Below are 26520 nucleotides of genomic sequence, written 5' to 3'. Positions count from 1 at the left end.
CTGTTCTCTCATCCTAGTGTGCCACCTCTGTGTTCCTCTCATGTTTTAACTAGATGTAGAGCTTGCATGTCAAGTGTTCCCCTACACTTACACCAAAACATTTGTGAAAAAATATACAGATTTTACTCAAGATTTCCTGAGGAGCCAAAAGATGCGACCTAGCATCACAGACATGTTTCTTCAGTTTTCTTCAGTTTCTTTTATGCTGCAGTTTAGGAGCTTTCCTTTTTTTCCCTCCCTATTCTTCCATACAAATCCTTGTTCTCCTAGGGTTTGATTTCTCTCTTGTTTTATAACTTTTTTTTTGGTAAATGACATATTTTGCATTTACATATATAAATACTTATACAATTGAAAATTTTTACTGCTTCCAATAGAGAAATGCAGTCTTTGCCATAATAAAACAGTACTCCTAAAACAATCTAAAGATTATGGGGAAATACTTTAGTGTGTAACTTTCAATCTGATAAATTAAAAGTTCCAGATGTTAACTAAGCACGAAATTTTAGGAGAAAATATGCTGCTCTAGAGTCTGCCTCCAAATTAGCATACAGAAGCCATGGGAGTTCTCCGCAAAACAAAGGATATTCCAGTAAACTGAACCCAACCTTTTGGAGGGCAGTTGGAACTATAAATAGAAAGGAAAAAAGTATGTAATATCATGGAGTAATGTTAAGTTTCTATGTTTAAAGAAAATTATTTTTGGATTCTTCAGTGTATTGATTTCCCACGAAGTATATAAATTTTATTTTAAATTGTCTTGAGAGGACATTTATCAAATTGAATAAATTGCATTTAATATGGGATTTGAAAAATGAGCAGAAACCTGGTGAAAAATGAAGGGTAGACTACTCCAGGCTGAGGCCCTGAGGTAAGAGAGCTCCATAAGTTTGAGAAACTTAAAAAAAAAGTGGGGGGAGAGAATATTGATAATGAAGATAAGACAGAGAGTCTTGGTAGGTAGGCTGTGTTTTGGATTTTTATCCTAAACATACTGTTGAGAATCCATTGAAGGTCTCTAGGCATAGGTTTGACATGTTTTATTTCTAAAATATATTTAAAATGACTTTTTACTTAAAGAACATTAAAAATCAACTCAATATTTAAAGAACTAGTTTATTTTTATCAACTTTGCTCATATGATTACAGTATATTTGATTTCTCAATCTGATAATGTTTTCATTTATACATTTAATTGCCCATAAGGACATCTAAATAAATAATGTTGTTATTCATTATTAAAGGTCAATTTTAGGAAGCAGTACAGTTTCTAAGTCAAGTACATCCACTACTGAATCAATGGTAGAAGACCTAGAAGAACCATCCTTTAAACGGGAAAGGTTGGCTAGTTTTACAGGTAATGAAAATCCAATCTTTTATTTCAGTAACAGTTCATTATTTCTTTAGCAAATATGCTCATTATTTTTTGGGTGCTTGAGGTAGCAGGACTATGGTAATCATTCCCAAATACTGGCCTGTGCAGTAGCTACATGAGAATTACCAGGGTAATGTTTATATATTTTTTAAAATTCTCAAGTGACTTTCTTGCACCACCAGCCTCAGTAATCACAGACCCTGTCTTTTTTTTGTTTTTAATTTTTAAAAAATATTTTATTTATTTATTTATTTTTGGTTGCATTGAGTCTTTGTTGCTGTGTGCGGGTTTTCTCTACTTGTGGTGAGCAGGAGCTACTCTTCATTGTGGTGTGTGGGCTTCTCATTTCTGTGGCTTCTCTTGTTGCAGAGCACGGGCTCTAGGTGTGTGGGCTCTAGACCGCGGGCTCAGTAGTTGTGGCACGTGGGCTTAGTTGCTCCCTGGCATGTGGGATTTTCCAGGACCAGGGCTTGAACCTGTATCCCCTGCATTGGCAGGTGGATTCTTAACCACTGCACCACCAGGGAGGTCCCACAGACCCTGTTTTAAAAGAGCTCAGCTTCTAACTCAGGAGACAAATAATTGTGATCAATGCCATATTAAGACATGTGCAGAATGTGATGGGAGTACTTACAAAGAAAATATTAACTACTGTGAAGTGGAAAACAAAAAATGAGAGAACGTTCATAGAGAACATTATTGACTTTTGAATTGGGTTTCTAAAGATAATTAGTAATTTGTCAGGAGAACAAAAGGAGAGACCCATTCCAGGCAGAGGATAAAACATGAGGTAATGCAAAGGATTATGCGAGTAAAGTTAAAAGAATGAGGAAATAATGGTTGACCAAAAGTGCTGGAAGAAGTGGGTACTTCCTTGAGGGTCAGGATGTCTTTTCCTCTAAGATGGTAATGAGGATTAGTGAAAATATTAATAAGGTTGGAAAAGTGCTTGATGGACTCTTCTATTTGGTGTTAGCATATGTAACAGAATGCTTCTGACAAGTAACAGAATACCCAACTACCATTTTTTCCACATTAAAAGAAGTTAAAGGTAGGTAGCTTTTGGGTTTGCTTTTGTGGCTTAATTGTGTCAGAATCTGGATTGGAAGCTCTGCTCTTCTCTTTTCGTAAGCCTTTTCTTCTTCTTTCTTGCCTCATGGTCTCATGATATGTGCCCCAGCTCTGGGTATTATATCCACATTAAAAGCAGAAAGAAGGAGAAAGGCAGTAGCACCAGTCACATCTCCCTCATTTATCAGGAAAGTAAACATTTTCCCAGAAGGCTTCCTTTTTCCTGTATATTTCTGTTTTTATCTCATTGGCCAGAACTGTGTCACATTGACACCACTAGCTTCAAGAGAGGCTGGAAAAGCCACACATTTTATTTCTCAGCCTGTATTAATGGAAAGAGGCCAGGGAAGGGAGAAAGGCTTAGCAATGAAAACTTAAGCAATTAGCAATGTCTGTTGTAGGAAGATGCCCGTCCTCTCAGGAGGGGACAAAGAATTGAATTATTGTCATAAGCTCCCCCAGCAGTCTCTACATATATTCTTGCCACCCTCCAATTTGTTTTTCCAAACTATGCAGAATTGAACCTGCTCTCCTTCTTGGATGGGACTCGAACCCAGCCAAAATTCAGATTGGGACTTGAATCGACAGGATGGGACTTGAACCCATGGAATGGGACTCAAGCCCAGCCACACCTCAGACTGGGGTCCCTGACTTAGGAGGGGACTCAGATCCACTGTCTTTTAATTGAAGCTGCTCACCTGGTGTCAGGTCTTACTCAAGCTCAGGTTCTTTTTTCTCCTTGCAGAAAGAATTCAGCATGAGGCAAAGCGATAGGCAAAGAGTGAGTTTATAAGCATAGGATACTTGTGAGAGCTACAAATGGGCAGGCAAGGGAGCACAGCCCTGAGAACAAAGAGCGTTACATTTTTACAATCAAAGAAGTGGGGTGGGAAGAGAAGACCACCTTCTTCCTCAGTTTTGGGTAGACGTCAAGGCTTAAATCACTAGTTCCTCCTTTGACCCTGTATTGTCTAATGGGGACGGTCATGACGCTATTTAAATATGTATATTAGCAGAAGCGTGGTGACATATACTAATATATGGTAATTCATCTCAGGTTTTGGTATAATGTCCCCTTTCACCTACTTTCTTTCCTTTTTCACCTATATTTCTGTCTTGCAGAAATGCTACTCTTCAAGGACTACTAACTCCCTGACTTCATGTAACAAGATTCAGACCATATATCTATTGTGTTTTAACAATGACGTTTGTGGCTTGAGTGTGCCTGGTGCTTGGATGCACCTGGTCTTTCGTCAAGGTAGTGTAGATTGTTGCTAGGTTACTAGATTGAGTGGTCAATAGTTTACAACAGTCTCCCCAAACTCCCTTAAAATTCTTTCTGTCTTTAATCCCTTAGTGGGATTTCTAAGCCAACTAATTATCCTACTGTATCCCTATTAGAATGATCTTTTTAAGAACACAATCTAATCGCATTCTCCCTGCTTAAAGCCCTCCAATGGATTTGCACTCCTCTTAAGATAAAGAAGAAAATCTTTATGTAGTGATTTGCCTTGAGGTCTACCTCTATTTGTCTACATCAAAAACAAACAAACAAACAAACGTAACAAAACTTCACCTCCAGAAGCCTTGAAGAATAATATAGATGTTTATATCGTCTTGGCCTGCTGGTGAATTCCAACCACAAAGTCAAGTCTCTAAACTGAGTCACACCCAAACAATTCTACTTCTACCACCTGGTAGATTAGTATTTCTCAGTCTTGACTGCATTAACATAATCTGGTATATCTTTTATTTTTATTTCTGGCTGCGTTGGGTCTTCGTTGCTGCACGTGGGCTTTCTCTAGTTGTGGCGTGCCGGGCTATTCTTTGTTGCAGTGTGCGAGCTTCTCATTGCTGTGGCTTCTCTTGTCGCGGAGCACGCGCATGGCACCTAGTCATGGTAGTCGTGGCACGCGAGCTCAGTAGTTGTGGCTTGCAGGCTGTAGAGCGCAGGCTCAGTAGTTGTGGTACACGGGCTTAGTTGCTCCGCGGCATGTGGGATCTTCCTGGACCAGGGCTCGAACTCGTGTCCCCTGCATTGGCAGGCGGATTCTTTTTTTTTTTGAAACATCTTTATTCGGGTATAATTGCTTTACAGTGTTGTGTTAGTTTCTGCAGTGTAACAAAGTGAATCAGCTATATGAGTACGTATATCCCCATATCACCTCCTTCTTGAGTCTCCCTCCCACCCTCCTTATCCCACCCCTCTAGGTGGTCGCAAAGCACTGAGCTGATCTCCCTGTTCCATGCAGCTGCTTCCCACTAGCTATCTATTTTACATTTGGTAGTGTATGTATGTCAGTGCTACTGTCTTACTTCATCCCAGCTTACCCTTCCCCCTCCCCGTGTCCTCAAGTCCATTCTCTACGTCTGTGTCTTTATTCCTGCCCTGGCAAGCGGATTCTTAACTACTGCGCCACCAGGGAAGTCCCCTATTAGGTTCTATCTACTGTAAGATCATTCATTTTTATAATTAACATATCTGTGCCATAATGCTACTTTAAGGTATATGTAACTAAATCATAGATGAAGATCTGGTGTTCTTAAAGAAAGAAAGTTTAGAGTATCAAGAACCAAAATTTAGGGGCTTTCCTGGTGGCACAGTGGTTAAGAGTCCACCTGCCAGTGCAGGGGACACGGGTTCATGCCCCAGTCCGGGAAGATCCCACATGCCGCGGAGCAGCTGGGCCCATGAGCCATGGCCGCTGAGCCTGCGCGTCCAGAGCCTGTGCTCCGCAACGGGAGAGGCCACAACAGTGAGAGACCTGCGAACCACGAAGAAAAAAAAAAAAAAGAACCAAAATTTCTAGTCTCAAAACTGCCAGTATTCCTTTTTGACCTTAAACTTCTCACTTAGCCTCTCTGTTTCTCATTTATTTCACTGATAAAACGAACAGTTTGAACTAGATATATCTTCAGTTGTGTCCATTATGGGTAATTCATTTATTTTTTCACTTACCTTATATCTATCTTAGCTAGATTTGCTTATATAAATTATCTCTCCCTCATATTTTACTTTATTTTTATTATTTATTTATTTATTTTTTTGCGGTACGCGGGCCTCTCACCGCCGTGGCCTCTCCCGTTGAGGAGAACAGGCTCTGGACGCATAGGCTCAGCGGCCATGGCTCATGGGCCCAGCTGCTCCTTAGCATGTGGGATCCTCCCAGACCGGGGCACGAACCCATGTCCCCTGCATCGGCAGGCGGACTCTGAACCACTGCGGCACCAGGGAAGCCCTCTCCCTCATATTTTAAATTTATTGCATAAATAATAAAAATTAAAGAACATATTTTAAAAGAAGAATCATCCAATACTATAAAGGATTAGCAATTAAAAATTTTGTTTCCTCAGCTTCTCCATATGCATAAGTATTTTAATTGTTATAACCATAGCATGGGTTTTGTCCTGGATTATTCTGTCACTTTACATTTTATCACAAACATTTTCATATGTTTTTAATGTCATATTTAATTACTAGTTACTATTCATAGATGAGTATACTATTATTTATTTAGCCATTCCAAATGTTGATGATTGGTTTGTGAAATTAGTAGCTTGTATTTTTTTTAGGTTATAAGGAGAGTGTTTTTCTCAGGCTTTGGGCCTTCTTAAGGAGACTGAGCCTTAATCTCTAGAAAGTGTATACCCTTAAGTCTTGTTTTCCTAAAGCTTTTCAAGCTTTACCCATGTCAAAACCTCATGTATCCCTGCTTCACATGCTGTTTTTAACAGAAAACGTTGAACTCTGACCTATATACTGTGTCATGGCTCTTTATTACCCATACAACCAAGTCCAAACTCTCTAGCCCTGACACTCCATCCTCAGTGAAATTTTTCAAGAATCTTGGACTTCTGACAAGACTACAGGCTTGAGGCTAACCCTTTTCAGTGTATGTTTTGCATGGATATTGAGCCTCTTTTTCTCCTATATTTAACCACAACTTTCACTGGAGAGTCTTTTTAGCTCTTGGTGAAGATGATTAGAGGTGAGCTGTAATCTAAATCAAAAGTCAACCAGTAAGAAGGACAAACAGAATAAAAGGCTGTTGTAGATATATACTAGAAATTAGCTTCAGGGCTCAGAGAAGGGTTGCATATTATCTGGGAAATACACTTGCCCATATGTCTCTTGAGTTGTATCAATAGTTGTTCACCCCAATCTCCCTGTTAATATTATAGGATAGATGTAATGGGATGCCCTTGTAGTCATGACTACACATTTGAGATTGGAGTAGGCTTGATGTATCAGCAACAGAGATGGTTTATGAGCCATAGGCTCCAGTTTGGCTTCAGAGGGATTAAATAGACTACATCTCACAACATGGCCTATTCCTGGACCATGTAATGCCACCTGCAATGTATGACTCGTCATGGTATTTTGATGAAATGAAAATTAAAAATAACAATTAGTAAATGATTTTTATTAAGTCATGTATTTTAGATTTACAAGTTATTAGGGCAACACCTGGAAAAATTGTAACAAAAGAAGACCTGGAGAAGACTATAGAGATAATACTCACAGAGACAGAAACGATGAACTTTTTTAACCTACCAACAGTCATGGTTTCTGTAGGATCTGAAGAAGCTGAGAGAGTAAGGTATGTATTGTTCAGTTGTTTACATTGCTTTTGTAATTTAAATGCTAAATCAGAGGCTCTTATCCTTGTTTCTGTCTTTGGGGATTTCTGGATAAACACTGGTGGTATATGTGCCTGGTGAAATCGTATATAAAGTTACATATGTGCCTCATGAAATTACATGTAAAGTGTTTATGCTGTATGTTTTTCCTAGAAGAGGAACCCATAGCTTTAGCATATTCTTTAAAAAGTAGGTGAGCTACTAAGTTAAATAATAAAAGAAATAAAGGAGGCTTCTAAGTCTCAGTATAGGTTTTAATGATTTTTTCTTTTATGCATATGTGAATTATTTTCAAGTTAAAAAGAAATGACTGTCATTTTTTATATTTAAAACTTAAAAGGGAAAATATGTTATGGGGAAATGACTGAATTTACTATTGAGAGTAGATTTTCCATTTCTCTTTATTAATGAATATAAATGGATCATTAGTTTTTTTTTTTTTTAAATAAATTTTTTTATTTATTTTTGGCTGCACTGGGTCTCCGCTGCTGCACGTGGGCCCCCCCCAGCTGCAGCGAGTGGGGGCCACTCCCCGCCGGGGTGTGCATGCCTCTCACTGCGCTGGCCCCTCCTGTGGAGCACGGACTCTAGTCGCACAGGCCCCAGCAGCCATGGCACGTGGGCTCAGCAGTTGTGCCCCGCGGGCTCCATGGCGCAGGCTCAGCAGTGGTGGCACCCGGGCCCAGCCGCTCTGCGGCACGCGGGGATCATTAGTTTTTGCCTCATGTTATTTTGAAACTCTCCTGTTAGGCACATACACATTAAGAATTGTTATGTCTTTTTGGATACTTGACCCCTTTATCATTATGTAATGCCCCTCTTTATCTCTGATAATTTTCATTGCTCTGAAGTCTGCTCTGTCTGAAATTAATACAGCTACATAAATAGATTATTAATATAATTGTTCAGATTAGTTTTCTTCAAGTATAATATGAATATAATTTATAGTACTAAAAAATTCATCACTAAAATAATTTTTATGGTATTATTTTTATACAAATATAAAATCTTGTAAAATTGTTTAGACTATATAATATAGTACAATTAGATCTCAAATAGCATACTTTTTTTGTTTTAACATCTTTACTGGAGTATAATTGCTTTACAATGGTGTATTAGTTTCTGCTTTATAACTCAAACAGCATACTTTTAAAGCTCATGAGACATAAGGGAAAGCTCCCAGGACCAGAAAAAGGAAAGGAAAAGAATAACAATGGGATAGATAAGTGATCTGAAATCATAGAGGGAGAGATGCTAGAAGCAAATGTTAATATTAGCACATGGATCTAGAGTCCACCAGTAAGTCTTGGATCCCCCACAAATTGAGACAGCTGAAGGAGAGATTCTTATATTAAACCAAGACCCTTACAAGGATCTCAGTTATCTCATAAGCAAATACAAATTTTCTCTGGAGGAAAGCATATCCCATTTATACTCTTAAGATTCATTCAGTTTGAGTTTAGTAAAAATACACCAAACCAATAAAGAAATAAGTCATTATGAATGAGAATTTTAAAAATAACAATTCCTAGATCTAAATCCTGAGGACTATGGGTAATGATATTATCAAATATAAAGTATAAAATATATGTGAAATATTTAAATAAAAGATAGAGTTAAAACATCATTAACACTAAGAAACTATCAAAATGATTACTTATAAGACAAAAAATTTAAAAAGAATTTTAAAATAAAGTATGTTTATAATTGTTAAAATTAAAAAGTAAATATTGATTTAATCTTTGATATTAAATAGATATTGATAATAGACTAGAGGTCTAACATACACCTAATCAGTTCCGAAAGGGCAGAATAGAAAGAATGGACGAGAGTTACTATTCAAGGAGAGTAATTCCCCAAACTATTGAAAAACACCATTCCACAGAAATAGGAATAAATAAAAAGAAATCCACACACACACAAATGGGACGCATTGTACTCATACTCCAAAATACCAAATATTAAAAGAAGATTTTAAAAACAGAAGGAAAAATATAAAGAACACATCATCTACAGAGAAACACACCAATAGCATTATTAGGGATAAAGAGTGTGGTTTCATAATGATAGGAAGGTGTAATAATTCTAAACTTGAAACTCCTAATAAAATAACCTCTTAATATATAAAGCAAAAACTGGAAACTTGATAAGTATCTTATTAAAGTAGGAGGTATGAATATGCCTCTCTTAATTATTGATGTCAATCTGATAAAATTAGTATAGTTATAGAAAATTTGAACCAAAAACATAATTTAATGGTCATATATAGAACTCTGAATTTAACAATTAGATGATTCACACTCTTTTCAATCACACATGGAACAATTACAAAAATCATCCATGTACAAGACCATGAAGCAAGGTTTCAAAAATTTCAAAGAAGTAGTGTCAGACAAACTAAATTCTCTGACCACAGTGGAATGAAGTTAAAAATTAATTACATAAATCTCAACTAAAACATAGATGCATATTCACATACGCTTTTGGAAGTTAAAAAGCACATTTTGAAAATTCCTCATGAACCAAAGAAGAAATCATAATGGAAATCAAAGAAATACTCAGAACAAAACAATTATGAAAATAATACTGCAGGATGACACAAAAGTAGTACTTTGAGGGAAATTTATAGCTTTATGTCTATAATCAAAATTCATAAAACCTATGTGGAGATAGTGCTAGGATATTATTGGTGGGGACCGAAAGTTGTAGGGATGTTGGGGGATATAGTGTAAAAGAGTCCTTTGGAGGTAGTTTAATTCAGTCTTTCCCTAAGAAGTGTCTTGAATTTTCACTTCATTTTTTGGTGCAATCCACATTAAAGAAGGTAATTTTAAGAAAAAGCATAATATAATAGAAAAATATATGTGTGGTAAAAATTAATTTTTATTAATAAGTTGAGTATATATTACTTTTTATAGCCGGAGAAACAAGAACTATGAGACTCTTTGTCGAAATAGATTAGGTAATGACTTATATGTAGAAAGGATGATGCAGACTATTAATGGAGCACCAAAGAATAAACACGTTCAATGTGACAAAATCATGAAGGAAGACAAAGGTAATTTATGTTTTATTCTGCTTACTAAATTACCATATTTTAATATATATTCTTTGAGTCTGTCGATTAACAAATCAATACTATAGTATATAAGGCAAAAATATAAATGATTTGGCCAAATCACAACAATAGCTGGGTGCTGTGATCTACAGCTTTCAGAATTTGACAATTAAGTTACAAGCAATAAATAGAGATTTAGAAGATTTGAATAATATAATTATCTTGATTTTTATACAAACTATATCATAGAACTGTATTCTTCAAATATTTATGAAACATTTATAGAAACTGATTGTTTACTGTAACAAAGCATATCGACCATAACTAATAAAATTTAAAACATGCCAAGCACTATTTTAGGCTTTTCACATACAGGCATACCTGAGAGATATTGCAGGTTCAGTTCCAGACCACTCCAGTTAAGTGAATATCGCAATAAAGCTAGTCACATGAATTTTTAAAATGTCCCAGTGCATATAATATACTATAGTCTATTAAGTGTACAATAGCATTATATCTAAAAAACCAATGTATATGCTTTAATTTAAAATACTTTATTGCTAAAAAATGCTAACTATCATAGAGCCTTCAGTGAGTCATAATGTTTTTGTTGTAGAGCATCTTGCCTTGATGTTGATGGCTGCTGACTGATCAGGGTGGTGGTTGCTGAAGATTGGGGTGGCTGCAGAATTTTTTAAAAATAAGACAACAATGAAGTTTGCTACATTGATTGACTCTTCCTTTCATGAGTGATTTCTCTGTAGCATGTAATGCTGTTTGATAGCATTTTACCCATAGTAGAACTTCTTTCAAAATTGGACTCAGTCCTCTCAAACCCTGCCACTGCCTTGTCAACTAAGTTTATGTAATATTCTAAATCCTTTGATGTCATTTCAACAATCTTCACAGCATCTTCACCAAGAGTAAATTCCATCTCAAGAAACCACTTTCTTTGCTCATCCATAAGAAGCAGATTGCAGCAATTCATTCAGGCTCTTCTTTTTTTTTTTTTTTTTTTTTTGCGGTACACGGGCCTCTCACTGTTGTGGCCTCTCCCGTTGCAGAGCACAGGCTCCGGACGCGCAGGCTCAGCGGCCATGGCTCACGGGCCCAGCCGCTCCGCGGCATGTGGGATCTTCCCGGACCGGGGCACAAACCCGTGTCCCCTGCATCGGCAGGTGGACTCTCAACCACTACACCACCAGGGAAGCCCCAGGCTCTACTTCTAATCCTAGTTCTCTTGCTATTTCTACCACATCTGTAGTTACTTCTACTAAAGTCTTGAACCCCTTAAAGTCATCCATGAGAGTTGGAATCAACTTCTTCCTAACTCCTGATAATGTTTATATTTTGAACTCTTCCTATGAATCACAGATGTTCTTAATGGCATCTAGAATGATGAGTCATTCCTAGAAGGTTTTCAATTTATTTTGCCCAGATCCATCACAGGAATCACTATCTATGACAGCTATAGCCTTCAAAAATGTATTTCTTAAATAATAAGACTTGAAAGTTAAAATGACTCCTTGATCCATGGGCTGCAGAATGGATGTTGTGTTAGTAGGCATGAAAACAACATGAATCTCATAGTACACTTCCATCAGAGCTCTTGGGTGACCAGGTGCATTGTCAATGAGCAGTTATATTTTGAAAAGAATGTTTTTTTTCTGAGTAGTAGATCTCAACAATAGATTTATCATAATTATTAAGGACTCTAGGATTTTCAGAATGGTAAATGAGCATTGGCTTCAACCCAAAGTTATCAGCTGCATTAGCTCCTAACTGACAAGAGAGTCAGCCTGTCCTTTGAATCTTTGAAGTCAGGCATTGACTTCTCCTCTCTAGCTGTAACAATCCTGGGTGTTGTCTTCTTCCAATACAAGGCTGTTTCATCTATATTGAAAATCTGTTGCTTAGCATAGCCATCCTTATTAATTATCTTAAGTAGGTCTTCTGGTTAACTTGCTATAGCTTCTACATCAGCTCATGCTGCTTCACCTTGCACTATTATGTTATGGAGATAGCTTCTTTCCTTAAACATCATGAGCTCTGCTAGCTTCAGACATTTCTTCTGCAGCTTCCTCACCTCTCTCAGCCTTCATAGAATTAAAGGGAGTTAGGGCCTTCTTCTGGATTAGGCTTTGGCTTAAGGGAATGTTGTGGCTGGTTTTCATCTTCTACCCAGACCACTAAAACTTCCTCCTATCAGCAATAAGGCAGTTTTACTTTCTTACCATTCATGTGTTCACTAGAGTAGCACTTTTAATTTCCTTCAAGAACTTTTCCTTTTCATTCACAATTTGGCTGTTTGGTGCAAGAGGCCTAGCTTTGGGTCTCTCAGCTTTCACCATGCCTTCCTCACGGAGCTTAATCATTTCTAGTTTTTGATTTAGAGTGAGATGTGTTATTCTTTCTTTCTCTTGAACACTTAGAGACCATTATAAGGTTATTAATTGGCCTAATTTCAATATTGTCATTTCTGAGGAGGTGGGGAGGCTTGAGGAGAAGGAGAGAGATGGGGGATGAGTCAGTCAGTGGAGCAGTTGGAACATAAACTACATTTATAGAATAAGTTCACTGTCTTATATTGACATGGTTCGTGTTACCCCCAAACAATTACAATACTAACATCAAAGATCACTGATCACACCTCACCATAACAAATATAATAATGAAAAAGTTTAAGTACTGCAAGAATTATCAAAATGTGACATAGAGACATGAGGTGAGCAAATGCTGTTGGAAAAATGGCACCGACAGACTTGTTCAATGCAGGGTTGCCACAAATCTTCAATTTGGAAAAAATGCAATACCTGCAAAGTGCAGTAAATGAGATAGACCTGTATATTAACTGATTTAATTCTCACAGCAACCCTATGAGGTAGGAGCTCTTACTAGTCCTCATTTTTTTTGGGGGGGTGCACCCCCAGGCTTGCGGGATCTTAGTTCCCCAACCAGGGATTGAACCTGGGCCATGGCAGTGAAAGTACCAAGTCCTAACCACTGGACCACCAGGGAACTCCCTATTCCTCATTTTATAGAAGAAGAAACAGGCAAAGAGATGTTAGCTAATTTGCCCAAGGTCACTCAGTTACTATGGTGGACAACGATACTCCCAGACGCTCTGGTTCTTGAACCTGTTCTCTTAACTACTATACTTACTATCTTTCAATGTTTATAAATTAACAACTCTGAGAACACTGCATTGCCAAACTTCTGAATGCTGTGGCCAAAAAGGTAATTAGAAGAAAGGTTATAATCTTAATGGCCTTTGTTACTCAGCAAAACCATAAGCTAATTCTTTAAAAAGATTAAAATAGACAAACTTCTAAGCAGGTGCTAAATCAAGAAAAGAGAAACTTACAATTAGTAGGAAAGCTTTGTGGCATCTTTACTTGCTCTTGTCCCACTCGCCTCCCCAGTAGAGTGGTAGTCTTAAAGATAGAAGCCTGCCTTCTCAGTGTGAGACCCTGGCCCTTGGTTCCAGAGGGAACAGAAAAGACCTTATTCTCAAAGAATTTGGTTTGTATGTTTTAACCTGTCTAGGGGCTACCTGGAGGATTGACCTAAGGCATTTGTGTTTTTTTTGCCAAACCCAGAACTCTCTCAGGTGATAAGCATAATGCATTCTTCAAAAAACTGTAAGGCAGATGAACAACTCACTGCTACCTAAGGCAAAATAATGCAACTGAGTCAAACAAGAGACACACTGAAAGCCTGGAAGAAAAAACTGAGAGAGACTTCCTTTGGGAAATTAAGGTATTGAAAAAGGCTTGCATATACAGAGGAATTCAGAAAGTCATGCACATGCCTAGGGCAGGATGCATGCTCAGAAAGACCTGAAAAGATCCTAAACTTTCACTTCTGGCTGATCTCTAGGCTCAGTACAAGCAGGAAGTGAAAGCTGTGGTATAGTTTTAAGCAGCCTGTCTAAGCATTGAAGGAATTCCCCAACATGGAGCCCATCTGCAAAGACTGGGAGGGTTTTTTTCCCTTTTCTTTTTTTCTTTTTTTCCTTTCTTTCTTTCCTTTTTTTCTTCTGAGTGGGAAGAAACCCAGGTGTTCAAGGAAATCTCTGTCAGGACACTAACTGACCAAAAGCTAAAAAACAAACACTTATGAGATGATACGTGACAAAGAATACAGACTTTACAAAAATAGTTTAGCAAAATCACTTAGCAAACAAACAACTACCACTCACAGCAAACTATGATATCAAATCCTGAGGAAGAGAGTGATTTCCAGAATTACCACATAATTATATTCAAAATGTTCAATTGTCAAAAAAAAACTGCAAAGGATACAGAGGAACAAGAAGGTATGGCTCTTTCAAAGGAGAAATGAACAGAAACTCTCCCTGAGGAAGTATAGATATTAAACTTACTAGGCAAAGGTTTTAGATCAATTGTATTAAAAAAAAGAAGAAGAAGAAGAAAAAAAAAGCTAAAGGAAGCTATGGACAAAGAGATAAAATAAACCAGAACAGTGTGTGAACAAATAAAAAATATCAATAAAGGTAGAAATTATAAAAAGGAAAAAAAACAAATTCTGGAGTTAAAAGTACAACTGAAATGGAAAAACTCCCTAGAGTTTTCAGTAGCACATCTGAGCAGGCAAAAGAAAGAATCGCCAGTTTTTAATAATAGGTCAATTGAAATAATCCAGTCTGAGAAGCAGAAAGCAAAAATAATGAAGTAAAATGAACAGAGCCTAAAGGACCTGTGGGACTCCATCAAGTCACCAACATACATATAATGGAAATTTCAGAAAGAGAGGAGAAGAAAGAGATAAAGGGGCATAAAGAAAAGTTGAAGAAGTAGTGGCCTAAATATTCCCAAATTCCCAGCTAAAAGACATAAATCTGCACCTCCGAGAAGCTTAACGAACTCCAAGAAAGATAAAAATAAAGAGATCCACACTGAGACATATTATAATCAAACAGTTGAAATACAAAGAGAAAATCTTGAAAGCAACAGGAGAAAAGTAACTCATCATTTACAAAGGATCATCAATCAGATTACACTCAATTTTCAGCAGAAACCATGGAGGCTGGAAGCCAGTGGGATGACATACTTAAAGCACCAAAAGAAAAAACTGTCAACCAGGAATTCTATATTCTTCAAATAATCCTCATGAAGGAGAAATCTAATTAAAACTGAATGAAGGAGAAATTAAGATGTTCCTAGATAACTAAAAGCTAAGAGAATTCAGCACTAGTAGAACTGCCTTACAAGAAATGCTAACAGGAGTCCCTTCAGTCAGAAATGAAAGGATATTAGACAGTAACTCGAAGACATATGAAGAAATACAGAAGACTGGTAAAGGTAACTACATAAGTCAATACAAAAGCCAATATTGTAATGTTGGTTTGTAACTCCTATTTTTTTTTGCAATATGACTTAAAATAAATGCATTGAACAATAATTCTAAATCTATGCTAATGGGCATACAAAGCATAAAGATGTAATTTGTGACAACATCAACTTAAAGTGGATGGGATTTAGCTGTATAGGAGCAGTTTTTGTATATAACTGAAGTAAGGTAGTATTACTTCAAAATAGAATGTTAAAATTTTAAGAAATTAATTTTAATTCCCAAGGCAGTCACCAAGAAATCACTTAAAAATTACAGAAAAAAATTTAGAGAGGAATAAAAATGATGCACTATAAAAAAGATCAATTAAACATTAAAGAAGATGGTCATGGAGGATTTGAAGAACAAGAAAATTTGAGACATAGAGAAGACAGATTAAAAATGGCAGAAGCCCTTCCTAAACAGTAATTACTTTAAATAAATGGATTAAACACTCCAATTAAAGAGCAAATGTTGGTAGGGTGGATTAAACAAAGATAACAAACATCAAAAAAACTGGAAGAAAAAAACCCATGATGCATCTATATGTTGTCTAACAAGAGACTCACTATTTTTTCCAGTTTTATTGAGAAATAATTGATATACATCAATGTATAAGTACAGCATGATGGTTTGATTTACCTATATTGTGAAAAGATTACCACAATAGGTTTAATTAACAACCATCATCTCATATAGATAAAATAAAAAGAAAAGTTGCAGAATATAAGATCAGCACACAAAATTCAGTTGTATTTCTATATATTACCTATGAACAATCCAAAAAGGAAATTAAGAAAGTAATTGTGTTTATAATAGCATCCTAAATAATAAAATACCTAGGAATAATTTTAACCAAGGAGATGAAAGACTTGTACACTGACACCTATAAAACATTGCTGAAAAAAATTAAAGGAGACCTAAGTAAATGGGAAATACATTCTGTGTTTATGGGTTGAAAGACTTAATGTTATTAAGATGTGAATACCACCCAAAATAATCCCAAAGACTTTTTTGCAACAATAGAAAAAAAGTCATCCTAAAATTTATATGGAATATCAAAGGATCCCCAAGTAGCCAAAACAATCTTGAAAAAGAACAAAGTTAGAGAGCTCATACTTCCTGATTTGAAAACTTGCTATAAAATTATAGTGATCAAAATGGGTGGTACTAGCATAAAGATAGATATAATACCCCACAGAATGGAAAATAGGTACTCAAATATATGGACACACATGTTCATGGCAGCAATTTTTACCATAGTCAAAAAGTAGAAACAACTGAAATGTCCATCAATGGATGAATGGATAAACAAAATGTGTAAATACATGCAATGAAATATAATCCAATCACAAAAAGGAATCAAGTACATTCTCTGAGCAACTTCCCCTCTTCTACCCTGGAAGATGTCAGAAATTTCTTCTCTGGAGAGGACAAAATAGAGGCTCTTTAGCTGGGGAACACCAGGCATAGATCAAGACATGGGTACTTAAACAAACAAAACAAAACAAACAAACAAAAAACAAGCATACTGAATGCTACACACAGAGACTCCTCTGAAATCCTCTCCTCCATCATGGACGGCTTGTAGAACATAGGTAGCAAGACTCTTAACCATCCATTATCTGGATGTACCACAGTTAATTTATCCATTTACCTACTGAAGGGCATCTTGATTGTTTCAAGTTTTGGCAATTATCAGTAAAGCTGCTATAAATATCTGTATGCAGGTTTTTGTGTAGACATAAGTTTTTAACTCCTTTTGGTAAATATCAAGGAGCGCTATTGCTGGATTGTATGGCAACAGTATTTTTATTTTTGTAAGAAATAGCCATACTGTCATGAAAGTGGCTGTACCATTTTGCATTCCCAGAAGCAATGATGAAGAGTTTCTGTGGTTCCATGTCCTCACCAGCATTTTGTGTTGTCAGTGTTCCAGATTTTGACCATTCTAATAGGGGAGTAGTGGCAACTCTTTTTTTTTTTTTTGCAACTCATTTTTGTTTGTTTGTTTTTTGGTTTTCTGGCTGCATTGTCCGGCTTGAGGGATCCTAGTTCCCCAACCAGGGATGGAACGCAGGCCCCAGCAGTGAAAGCACCTAGTCCCAACCATTGAACCACCAGGGAATTCTCCTCATTTTTGTTTTAATTTGTACTTCCATGATGACATATGATGTGGAGCATATTTTTGTATACTTACTTGCCATCTGTATGTCTTCTTTGATGAGGTGTCTGTTAAGCTTTTGGCCCATTTTAAAATTTGGTTTTTTGTTTTCTTATTGTTAAGGATCAAAAGATATTTGTATATTTTGGACAATAGTCCTTTTTCAGATGTATCTTTAGCAAATGTTTCCTTCCAATATGTGGCTTGTTGTGTTATTCTTTTGACATTTCTTTTTACAGAGCAGACATTTTTAATTTTAATGAAGTCCAGCTTATCTATTACTGTTTAATGGATTGTGCTTTTGCTGTTTCTAAAAAAGTCATTGCCATACCCAAGGTCATCTAAATTTTTTCCTGTTTTATTCTAGGAGTTTTCTAGTTTTGCTTTTACTTTTAAGTCTATAATGAGTTTTTAGTTAATTTTTCTGAAGGATGTAAGATCTGTGTATAGATTTTTTTTTTTTTTGCATTTGGATGTGCAGTTGTTCCAGCACCATTTGTTGAAAAGACTATCTTCGCTCCATTTGTTTTTTTCCATTCCTTTTACAGAGATCAATTGATTATATTAATGTGGGTTTATTTCTGAGCACTCTATTGTGTTCCATTCACATTGTCCATTGTCTTGATTACTATAGCACTGTAGTAAGTCTTCAAGTTGAGTAGTGTCAGTCCTCTGACTTTGTTCTTTGTCTTCAATATTGTGCTGGCTCTTCTGGGTCTTTTGCCCCTTCACATAAACTTTAGAATCAGTCTGCTGATATGCACAAAATAACTTGTTGGGATTTTGATTGGGATTGCGTTGAATCTATAGATCAACTTGGGAAGAACAGACATCATGACAATGCTGAGTCCTCCTATTAATAAACATGGAATATTTCTCCATTCATTTCATTCTTTGATTTTGTTCATCAGAGTTTAGTAGTTTTCCTCATAATAGATTTTGTACATATTTTGTTAGATTTATTATTATTCCATTTTTGGGGTGCTAATGTAAATCATATTGTTTTAAATTTCAAATTCCTTTGTTCATTGTTGGTGTACAGGAAGAGATTGACTTTTGTGTATTATTAACCTTGTACCCTGCAACCTTGCTGTAATCACTTACTAGTTCAGTAGTTTTTGTTAATTCTTTCAGATTTTCTATATAGATGATTATGTCATCCGAGAACAAAAACAGCTTTATTTCTTCCTTTCCAATCTGTATTTCTTTTATTTCCTTTTTCTTACTGCATTTGCTTGAACTTCCAGTAGGATGTTGAAAAGGAGTGATGAAAGGGGACATCCTTGCCTTGGTCCTGATCTTAGTGGAAAATCTAGTTTCTAGAAGAAAACCATTAAGTATGTTAGCTGTAGGTTTTTATAGATATTCTTTGTCAAGTTAAGTTCCTCCTCTATTCCTAAATTACTGAGAGTTTTTATCATGAACGAGTGTTGGATTTTGTCAAGTGCTTTTTTCTGAATCTGTTGATATGATCAAGTAATTTTTCTTCTTTGGTCTGTTGATGTGATGGATTACATCAATCAATTTTCCAATGTTGAACTAGGCTTTGTATACCTGGGATAAACTCCACTTAATTGTGGTGTATAATTCTCTTTATATACAGCTGGATTTGATTGCTAATATTTCGTAGAGGATTTTTGCATCTGTGTTCATGAGAGTTATTGGTCTGCCATTTTTCTTTCTTATGGTGTTTTTGTCTGTTTTTGGTATTAGAGTAATGCTGGCCTCAAAGTATGAGTTAAGAAGTATTCCCTCTGTTTCTATCCTCTGAAAGATATTGCAGGGAATTGGTGTAATTTTCTCCTTAAATTATTGGTAGAACTCAGTGGATCTATCTGGGCCTGGTGCTTTCAGTTTTAGAAGATTATTAATTATTGATTCAATTTCCTTAATTGATATTGTCTGTTTCTTCTTGTGTGAGTTTTGGCAGATTGTGTCTTTCAAGGAATCGGACAATTTCATCAAGGTTATCAAATCTATTGGCATAGAGTTGTTCATAGTATTCCTTTGTTATCTTTTTTGAAAAATAAATTTATTTATTTATTTATTTATGGCTGCATTGGGTCTTTGTTGCTGCGTGCAGGCTTCCTCTAGTTGTGGTGAGCAGAGGCTGCTCTTCGTTGCGTTGCGCAGTCTTCTCATTGTGGTGGCTTCTCTTGTTGTGGAGCATGGTCTCTAGATCTGCAGGCTTCAGTAGTTGTGGCTTGTGGGCTAAGAGCGCAGGCTCAGTAGTTTTGGCGCACGGGCTTAGTTGCTCCGCGGCATGTGCGATCTTCCTGGATAAGTGAACGAACCCGTGTCCACTGCATTGGCAGGCGGATTCTTAACCACTGTGCCACCAGGGAAGCCCTGCTCTAATTCTTTTATATTTTATTATGTTTCATTGAGATATAATTGACATATAACATTAGTTTCAGGTGTACAACATATCAATTAGATGTTTGTATATATTGTGAAATGGATCATGATCATAAGTCTAGTTAACATTCATCACTGTACATAGAAAAGTTTTTTCTTGTGATTACTTTTAAGATCTACTCTCTTAGCAACGTCCAAATATACAATACAGTATTATTAACTATAGTCACCACTCTGTACATTACACCCCCATGCCTTATTTATTTTATAGAGGGAAGTTTGTACTTTTTAACCCCCTTCACCCATTTCACCCACCCCTCACTCCCTTGCCTCTGGCAATTACCAGTCTGTTCTCTGTGTCCGTGCTCTCTCTCTCTCTCTCTCTCTCTCTCTCTCTCTTTTTTAGATTCCACATATAAGTGAGATCATAAGGTATTTATCTTTTTCTGTCTGGCATATTTCATGTAGTATAATAATCTTAAGATCCATCCATGTTGTTGCAGATGGCAAGATTTCATTTTTTCATAGCTATATATTATTACATTATGTATATATAACACATTTTCTTTACCCATTCATCCCTCAAGGAGCACCTAGGTTGCTTCCATATTTTGGCTATTGTACTCATTTTGCTATGAACATGGGGGTGCATATATCTTTTCAAGTTAATGTTTTGCTTTTCTTCGTATAAATACCTAGAAGTGGAATTGCTGGATGATATGGTAGTTCTATTTTTAATATTTTGAGGAACCTCCATACTGCTTTTCATAGTGCTTACACCAATTTACATTCTCACCCATGGTGCACAAGTGTTCCCTTTTCTCCACATCCTTGCCAACACTTATTTTTGTATTTTTGATAATAACCATTTTAACAGGCATGAGATGATATCTCATTGGGTATTGATTTGCATTTCCCAGTTGGTTAGTGATGTTGAGCACCTTTCACGTACCTGTTGGCTCTCTGCATGTCATCTTTGAAAAAAGTCTATTCAGGTCCTCTACCCATTTTTAAAATTAGGTTGTTTGTTTTTAATGTTGAATTATATGAGTTTTGTGTATATTTTAGATATTAACCCTTTATAAGATATATTGCTTGAAAATATCTTCTCCCATTCAGTAAGAGGCCTTTTCATTTTGTTGATAGTTTCTTTTGCTGTGCAAAACTTTTTAGTTTGATATACTAGTCCCATTTGTTTATTTTTGCTTTTGTTTCCTTTGCCTGAGGAGACATATCCAAAGAAGAATTACTAAGACCAGTGTCAAAGAGCATACTTCCTATGTTTTCCCCTAAGAATTTTATGATTTCAGGTCTTACATTCAAGTCTTTAATCCATTTTGAGTTAATTTTTATGTATGGTGTAAAATAGTGATCTAGTTTCATTCTTTTGCCTGTGGTTGTCCAGTTTTGTTTTGTTTTTTTGCGGTACGCGGGCCTCTCACTGTTGTGGCCTCTCCCGTTGGGGAGCACAGGCTCCGGATGCGCAGGATCAGCGGCCGTGGCTCACAGGCCCAGCTGCTCCGCGGCATGTGGAATCTTCCCAGACCGGGGCACAAACCCGTGTCCCCTGCACTGGCAGGCGGACTCTCAATCACTGCGCCACCAGGGAAGACTGGTTGTCCAGTTTTTACAACACCATTTACTGAAGAGACATTTCTTTCCCCATTGTATATTCTTGGCTCTTTTGTTACAAATTAATTGACAATATATATGTGGGTTTATTTCTGAGCTCTCAATTTTGTTCCATTGATCTATGTGTCTGTTTTTATGTCAATAGCATACTGTTTTAATTACTATACTTTGTAATATAGTTTCTTTTTCTTTTTCTTTTTGGCTGTGTTGGGTCTTCATTGCTGCACGTGGGCTTTCTCTAGTTGCAGCGAGCAGGGACTACTGTTTGTTGTGGTGCGCAGGCTTCTCATTGTGGTGGCTTCTCTTGTTGTGGAGCACCGGCTCTAGGTGTGTGGGCTTCAGTAATTGTGGCATGTGGGCTCAATAGTTGTGGCATGTGGGCTCAGTAGTTGTGGCTCACGGGCTTAGTTGCTCACTGGCATGTGGGGTCTTCCTGGACCAGGGATCAAACCCATGTCCCCTGCATTGGCAGGTGGATTCTTAACCACTGAGCCACCAGGGAAGTCCTGTAATATAGTTTCAAATCAGAGAGTGTGATGCCTCCAACTTTGTTCCTTGTTACACAAGATTGCTCTGGCTGTTTGGTTTTTCTTGTGGTTCCATACAAATTTTAGGACAGTTTGTTCTATTTCTTTGAAAAATGTCATTGGAATTTCAATGGAGATTGAATTGAATCTGTGGATTTAATTTAACATTTAATTTAACATTTAACATTTAATTTAAATTAATTTAATTTAATTAATTTAATTTAACATTTAACAATACTGATTCGTCTAATTCATGAGCATGAAATATCCATTTATGGCTATTTATTTGTGTCTTCCCATTTATTTGTGTCTTCTTCCATTACTTTCATTAATGTCTTGTGGTTTTCAATATAGAGGTCTTTCACCTTCTTGGTTAAATTTATTCCTAGGTGGTGTTTTTTTGGGGTGGGGGGATGCATTTGTGACTAAGATTTTTTTTCTTTATTTCTCTTTGTGATAGCTTGTTATTGGTGTATAGAAATGCAGCAGATTTTTGTGTATTGATTTTGTATCCTGTAATTTACTGAATTACTTTATTTGTTCTAACAACTTTTTGATGGAGTTTTTAGGCTTTTCTGTATATAATATGTCATCTGCAAAGAGTGACAGTTTTACTTTCTTCTTTCCAATTTGGATACCTATTTCTTTTTCTTTCCTATTTTCTCCGTCTAGGACTTCCAATATTATGTTGGATAAAAGTGGAAATTGTGGGCATCCTTGTCTTGTTCCTGATCTTAGAGGAAATGCTTTCAGCTTTTTATTGTTGAGTATGATGTTAGATGTGGGCTTGTCATATATGACCTTTAATATGTTGAAGTCTGTTCCCTCAATACCCACCTTGTTGACAGTTTTTATCATAAACAGATGTTGACTTTTGTCAAATGCTTTTTGTCCTCTATGATCATATAGTTTTATGCTTCATTTTGTTAATGTGCTGTATCACACAGCCTGATTTGGGGATAAAAACTTACACTTGATCTCATTCTAAAGTTCAACATTTTTATTCTCTTTTCCCATCTTATGTTTTTGATGTCACATTTAATATCTTTTTATTTTATGTATTCATTGACTAATTATTGTCATCATAGCTATTTTTACTTTTAATCTTCATACTAGCTTAAAAGTGATTAATCCACTTACTATATATTTACCTTTTCAGTGAGACTTGTTCTTTCATGTTTCCTTGTTACTAATTAGCATCCTTTCTTTTCAGCTTAAAGAAGTCCCTTTAGCATTGTTTTCAAGAGGGTATTAAATCGTTTATTGGTTACACATGATAAAGGATGATACACAAGCTTCATTCCCAACTATAACTTTATCTAGTACCATAATTCAATTTAGATATATCGCATAGGATGTGCCAAGAATCATATTAATAACCAAGAAGCTCCATGACTTTGCTTGGGTGACCCTTTTAAAGGTGAACTCCAGGTCACAACACAGTAACTGTCAGTTCAACTATACCAAGGTTTCTGAAGACAATGGCTTCTCTACCCAAGCAGGTTGTAAATAAATTTCACATGGAACCTGGCATCACCCTGAAGGAATACTAACTTCACACTGTTGGGGTAGTTTACCAAAATGGCTTCAGAGTAGACTAACTACTTTACATAGCACATTTTAAAAAGACACATTTATTCAGTGTCATGATCAGACTATTACATTTAACAATCAACAACATGGGTGCAAAAAACAAAAAATCTACATTAAAACCCTTTGTTGGAATGCTTTATACTTTCCACAGAACAGAAACTAAAATAACCTGTTATACAATGAGTCATAAATACAGTCCTCGAGATTTTTTTTGCCCATACACATGAGTATTGTCTAAAACATGTCTTCTTTGTAGCACCTAGGCCCTGCCACCACTGTGCTTGGCTGAGTTCACAAATCTGTTGTAACCTGTAGTTTCCCTGTCACTTCTCTGGCTCTCCTCTCCTGCTAAGCTTTGTTTCCTGGCAGCAACTAAAACCTTCTGCCACTGCCATAGCTACTGATGCTGCTAGAACCACCATAGCCACCTTGGTTTCGTGGTTTGGCAAAGTATTGGCCCCTACCATCATAGGGCCCAGAACTTCTGCCTCCAAAGTTTCCTCCTTTCATGGGTTCAAAATTTGAAGATTAATTGTTATAATTGCCAAAATCATTGTAGCTTCTGCCACCTCCAAAACTGCTTTCATCATTACCAAATCCATTATAGCCATCCCCACTGCCACCATAGCCACCACCACATCTGCCACCAAAGCCACCTTGACCACTGACGTTTCCTCCACGACCACAGCTGTCATTCCCTCCAAAACCCCCGATGACCACCACCAAAGTTTCCAGAAACACTTTGACCTCTTTGGCTGGATGAAGGACTAGCCACCTTTTGCTTAGATAGGGCTTTCCTTACTTCACAGTTGTGGCCATGCACAGAGTGGTATTTCTTTTTTTTTTTTGTGGTACGCACGCCTCTCAATGTTGTGGCCTCTCCTGTTGCAGAGCACAGCTTCCGGATGCGCAGGCTCAGCGGCCATGGCTCACAGGCCCAGCCGCTCTGCGACATGTGGGATCTTCCTGGACCGGGGCATGAACCCGTGTCCCCTGCATCGGTAGGCAGACTCTCAACCACTGCGCCGCCAGGGAAGCCCTGGTTTCCTCTTATTAGGAACTCTGGGCCTCCTGGATCTGGATGTCTATTTCCTTCCCAAGGTTAGGGAAGTTTTCAGCCATTATGTCTTCAAATAAGATTTCTTCTTTCCCTTCTTTCTGTTCTGTATTTTTCGTCTTTGTTCTCTTTCCTTCTCAGTTTTGGAGATTTCTGTTGAGATTTCTTCAAGCTCAGAGATTCTTTCCTCAGCAGTGTTCAGTGTACCAATAAGCCCATCAAAGGCATTCTTCTACAGTGTTTTTGGTTTCTCACTTTTCTTTTTGGTCCTTTTTTTTATGATTTCCATCTCTCTGCTTACATTGCCAATCTGTTCTTGCATTTTGTCTACTTTATCCATTAGAGCCCTTAGCATATTCATCACAGTTGTTTTAAATTCCTGGTCTGATAATTCCAACATCCCTGCCATGTCTAGTTTTGATGCTTGCTCTACCTCTTCAAAAATTTTTTTTATCTTTTAGTATGATTTGATTTATCTTTTAGTATGATTTTTATATCTTTTAGTATGATTTTTTATCTTTTAGTATGATTTTTTTAATCTTTTAGTATGATTTATCTTTTAATATGATTTTTATCTTTCGGTATGATTTTATCTTTTAGTATGTTTTTTTATCTTTTAGTATGATCTTTTAGTATGATACATATGATACATGATGTATCAGGTAAAAGGAGCTGCTATAAATAGGCCTTTAGTATTGTGGTGGTAAGGTGTAGAGGAGGCAAGCATTTTAGTCCTTTGATTAGGTTTCAGCCTTTCAGTGTACCTATTCCTGTGGACTATGAACTTCACAAATGTGTCTCAGTTTTTTTCCCCACCCTTAGGTAGGACAAGATGTCTCCAGTGTGCTGGTGCTGGGTGTTTCCCTTCCCGCAGGTCAGTTAGGCTCTGAAAAGACCCTGGCAGGCTGTTCTCTGCTGAACTAGTTTATTCTGAGGGCAGGCATTGTTAAGAACAGAGTGCTCTGGTATATTTCAGAATGGTTCCTTTTCCCCCTCCCCTACCAGAAGCATGAGGGATTTTTTTTTTTTTTTTTTTTCTCATTCTCACTCTGGGAATCTGGTCCAGCTCCTGGAGATAAAGCTCACAAAATGCAGGGGCTTCCCTATGACTGGGCCCCTTAGAGTTTTTAACTCTCAGACTTGTCCACACTGAACCTGCACCAATTCATCATTTACAGTTCAGGTTTTCCTACCCCAGAACTTGTTCCCACAGCAGTTTCTACTTCTGAGTCTCTGCTCCAGTAAACTGTGACTCTCCAATCTTAGAGTCAGCAGTTCTTTTCCCTGTGTCCTTACCTCTTTTTCAGATCCAAGAAGAGGTGTTGATTTTTCAGTCTGTTTAATTTTTTACTTGTTGTTAGTACAGAATGGCAACTTCCAAGCCCCTTAACTGTGGAACTGGAAACTCTGAGTCCCATCTTCTTAACCTGAGGACAGAATGCTCAGGTGAATCTGCCCAGATCCTTCTCTGTATCTAGCTGGGTTTTACCATTCTTTATATAGTCCCTACTCTCCTTTCCAGTAGGTCTCCTTAGGTAAGTTGAGGAAACTCATTTCACTTCACAGACATGTTCTGTTTTACCATACTCCTGAGACCAGCAGAGAAGTCATGGTGAACAGAAAACACAAAGCAGCTCACTTACCCTGACCATGTTTTCAGTGGACATTCAGTGCCTAGCTTGTCAGGCACTG

The 26520-nt window shown here is 36.9% G+C and overlaps 1 protein-coding gene and 1 non-coding gene across 2 annotated transcripts in view; one reads left to right on the top strand and one right to left on the bottom strand.

Annotated features, from left to right (window-relative positions):
- The window catches only part of DNAI4 (dynein axonemal intermediate chain 4), a 116747-nt gene that overhangs the window by 24668 nt on the left and 65559 nt on the right, over positions 1 to 26520 (top strand). Inside the window, 3 exon segments of the mRNA XM_024734627.1 lie at positions 1245 to 1357; positions 6891 to 7047; positions 10006 to 10145. Of these exon segments, the coding sequence (XP_024590395.1) occupies positions 1245 to 1357; positions 6891 to 7047; positions 10006 to 10145 (410 nt within the window).
- TRNAE-UUC (transfer RNA glutamic acid (anticodon UUC)) lies at positions 13092 to 13163 on the bottom strand. The gene has a single exon. It is a non-coding gene; the product is annotated as a tRNA-Glu (tRNA).

This window comes from Neophocaena asiaeorientalis, unplaced genomic scaffold (genome assembly GCF_003031525.2).
Source record: "Neophocaena asiaeorientalis asiaeorientalis breed wild unplaced genomic scaffold, Neophocaena_asiaeorientalis_V1.1 scaffold15, whole genome shotgun sequence".
NCBI classification, from domain to species: Eukaryota; Metazoa; Chordata; class Mammalia; order Artiodactyla; family Phocoenidae; genus Neophocaena; species Neophocaena asiaeorientalis.
The sequence above is the reverse complement of the archived record's forward strand: the minus strand, read 5'-3'. Positions and strand labels throughout refer to the sequence as shown.